This window comes from Cyprinodon variegatus, unplaced genomic scaffold, assembly GCF_000732505.1.
Source record: "Cyprinodon variegatus isolate N-32 unplaced genomic scaffold, C_variegatus-1.0 Scaffold298, whole genome shotgun sequence".
Classification (NCBI taxonomy): domain Eukaryota; kingdom Metazoa; phylum Chordata; class Actinopteri; order Cyprinodontiformes; family Cyprinodontidae; genus Cyprinodon; species Cyprinodon variegatus.
The window spans coordinates 748,575-752,247 of NW_015150751.1; the positions used below are offsets into that span (position 1 = coordinate 748,575).

General features: G+C 44.5%; 1 protein-coding gene across 1 annotated transcript in view; it reads left to right on the plus strand.

Annotated features, from left to right (window-relative positions):
• The first annotated feature begins 773 nt into the window (after positions 1-773).
• LOC107090515 (arg8-vasotocin receptor-like) overlaps positions 774-3,673 on the plus strand; it is a 4,544-nt gene continuing 1,644 nt past the window's right edge. Inside the window, exon 1 of the mRNA XM_015383932.1 lies at positions 774-1,931. Within this exon, the coding sequence (XP_015239418.1) occupies positions 977-1,931 (955 nt within the window). The 5' untranslated portion in view covers positions 774-976. The remainder of the gene's footprint in view (positions 1,932-3,673) is intronic.

A 3,673-nucleotide genomic window follows, 5' to 3' on the forward strand; every position in this document is an offset into this window, starting at 1 on the left:
TTTTTTTTTAAATATATAATTTTCCCCCCTCCTCTCAACTTGAATATGCAAGAATTTTTTCTACCACTAAATTTAATTTGTTGGGAAAGACGAAGAATAAAAAAATAAAAATAAAAAACTGGAAATATTCCTTTTAATTAAGGATATATCATTCTTTTAATCATAGATTTGCTCTAAATCGAACCGTTCCTTTCATCTCATCGCTGCTTGCCACATCCCCTACAGCAGGAAGACAGATGGAAAATGGGTCAAATTTAATACTGAATTCTCAGTCCTGACAGTAAAACACGGTTATGGTAGCATCATGCTGTGGGGAAATATATTTTTTTTCTTTCCTGAAGCTGATCAGAGTTGATGGGAGGAGGTTTTATCTTGAAGTCCTCCTTCCAGCTGGATGTCCTAGTCAAAGCTCTGCCCTAATCCCTACTGGTACTTCACAAGATCTGAAAGCAGAACTTCAGACTTTTTAGTTTAACTGAGTTTGGGCTGCTTTGCTAAAGGCTGTATGCAAACCTAGATGTTTAGAGCCGGTGGGAACCAACCCTGCAGCTTGGACTCTGAGGGCTGGATAAACCAGCTTTTCCTCCCGGATGCACAACTTTTTCTTTTTCTCATAAAATTCTGATAAAATGCGCTTATGTGTTTGTGTAATGTGACAAAACGCAGATGTGGAAATGTTATTTTGGCGTGGGAGGTGTGGTTAGGTGCAGCGTGTGCGCGCAGGGTTTCCAGAGGGTTTTGTGTGGAGCGACTGGATGCAGGGAGCTGATCAGTGGCGCAGGGCGCTGTACAGCAGACGGATCCACAGCTGCGTTTTTGCGCCACAGATGGAACATTGCTTTTGTTCGAACCTCACCAATTCTCCCCTGCTCGTCCTGAGCTGAGCACCGGGGAGGCTGACAGCCTGGCTGTCCGCGGGTCACGGTTACGCACTGGCGGGTTGGCACCCGTGCGCCCGAGGGAAGAGGCCGCCACCATGCTCTGCTCCTCGGAAATCTCCTGCAACATCACAGAAGTCTTCAACCTAACGCAGAAGCTGGAGATTGGAGCGGCGGGGTCTGCTGGGAACCTCAGCGGGAAAACTAACGACACCGACCCGTTCGGGCGCAACGAGGAGGTGGCCAAGATCGAGATCACGGTCCTGAGCCTGGCTTTCGTGGCGGCGGTGGTGGGGAACCTGAGCGTCCTGCTGGCCATGTACCGGAGCCGCAGGAAGCTGTCTCGGATGCACCTGTTCATGAAGCACCTGAGCCTGGCGGACCTGGTGGTCGCCTTCTTCCAGGTTCTGCCGCAGCTCTGCTGGGAGGTCACCTTCCGCTTCTACGGGCCGGACTTTCTGTGCCGCATCGTGAAGCACCTGCAGGTTCTGGGCATGTTCGCCTCCACCTACATGATGGTGATGATGACGCTGGACCGCTACATCGCCATCTGCCACCCGCTGCAGACCCTCCAGCAGCCCACGCGGCGCGCCTACATCATGATCAGCTCCACCTGGGCGTGCAGCCTGGTCCTCAGCACCCCGCAGTACTGCATCTTCTCCCTGAGCGAGGTGCGGCCCGGATCGTCCGTCTACGACTGCTGGGGGCACTTCGTGGAGCCGTGGGGGCTGCGCGCCTACATCACCTGGATCACGGCTGGGATCTTCCTGGTTCCCGTGGCGGTGCTCGTCTTCTGCTACGGGTTCATCTGCAGGGCGATCTGGAGGAACCTGAAGTGCAAAACCCGCAGGAAGAGCGCGGACGCGGTGGTGGAGGCCACCAAGAGCGGGATCCTGGGCAGGAGCTCTGTGAGCAGCGTCTCCACCATCTCCCGCGCCAAATTACGCACGGTCAAGATGACTTTTGTGATCGTGGTGGCCTACGTGGTGTGCTGGGCTCCGTTCTTCACCGTGCAGATGTGGTCCGTGTGGGACAAGACCTTCTCCTGGCACGGTAGGATCCTCGATCATCTTCCATCATCCTCTCTGTTGCTGCTGGAGACTTAGCGCAGAGTTTATTCATGTGCGTAAAACTCAAAAGCTTTAAAAAAAAAAAAAAAAATCCCTTCTTAATTTTAATGCAAACTGTTTCTTTTTCCTCACCCCAAACATAAAAAGGTAATAAATGAAATATCGAATAAAATAAAATTAATATGCAGTAAAGTAGAATTCCTATATTTTATTTAAAAATCATTCACACTTCTCTAACATCTATTATTTATCTCTTAAATCTGTAAAATTCTTCAAATGTAAGTCAGCCAGTCATCAGAAATTTATTTTTCATTTATTTCTAAATGCTTTTTAAAATGCTTTACAGTTGATGCATCATTATATAAATTATTTAAAATAAAAGTGTTTTTCTTCCAGAATCTATTTAATTTTATTTATGCATAAAAAGATTTGAAATAAACTGAATCTACAGGTTTTTTTCTAACTAAACAATATATATACAAAGTCCCTAAAATAAAGTGTATTATTCTAAATTAGTCATTGTATAAAAAACATTTAACTTTGATCTTTGCTTTGGGTTTTAACCCTGTATAGATATTTTATTTTTGTCATACTTCCTATACTTTGAAATAATTAATAATATCTTTAGTTTGACAAGTAGACGACTATTATAAAACGATGAGATGCTATATGTGTTACACAGAAGAAACCTTCTCAGCTGTCATTGTTTGGGTGCAATCATATAAAGAAGTAATTTCTTTTTTCTCTGTAAAACTATATAAAAATGTTTTAAACCATTTAAAATTGGATCAATCAGTAAACACCTGTAGAAGATGCCCAAATCTGCAGCCCTCATCCATCCTGACCGTTTGCCAAGACGTGTTTTATGCTGATTTACTCATTAGGAATAATATTTATCATTCATTATGAATTGTTACACTATAGAACACCTAGACTGTTAAATATAATATACTTCCCATTGATTATAGATTGATTTTCTTGCCCATAGTATATATATATATATATATATCAGTTCTAAGTTTTAATTTAATCTCCCTCAGAAGTCATATTAGCTGCATCTTTACTGCATGAGTCAGAAGATTGGAAGATAAGAATGGGAGGACACAGAGCAGTCTATGTAGAAATAGATGCATAGTTGCTCGTCTGAGGGGCCTGGTTTGCTAAGGTAGACATGCACACATTTCTAACTGGCCGAAAAACCAGTTTAAATCGGGGAATAATTGGCTTTTATTGTAGTGGGAACGGGTCACTGAAGCTTCCTCCCACTGAAACTAGTGTTTTTCAACCCATGGCTCCCATCCCATTGGCTAATAAAGTTGGTCTAACCTCTCGCTGGCAGCTGCATGGCCTCTGATCCCCCTGGTGACACCATCACACTGAATTAAGGTTGATGATGTCATTAGTGTGACAGGAATCAGGAAAGTAAACAATGGAGTGCTGTGATAGTCGGTGTGATTTATTCTCTCTATTATCTGTCTGAATCCCCCTCACTGCAGCTGCTCCATGCTTATCCAATGGAAACAGAGTTGATTCTGCTGGTTAGATCAGAAGCAACTAGTGCGGTGTGTCGACGTTCGTACGTTGCGTTCAATGATATCACGTCTTTTAGCGTCTCTGGTGTTCCCACAGCATGCCGATCAGAGCTGAGGTGATTTTCGTCCAGTAAAGTGAGTCCAGATGCTTCTGCTGCTCCTGTGTTCGATGCCAGAGAGCAGCTTTGCTATA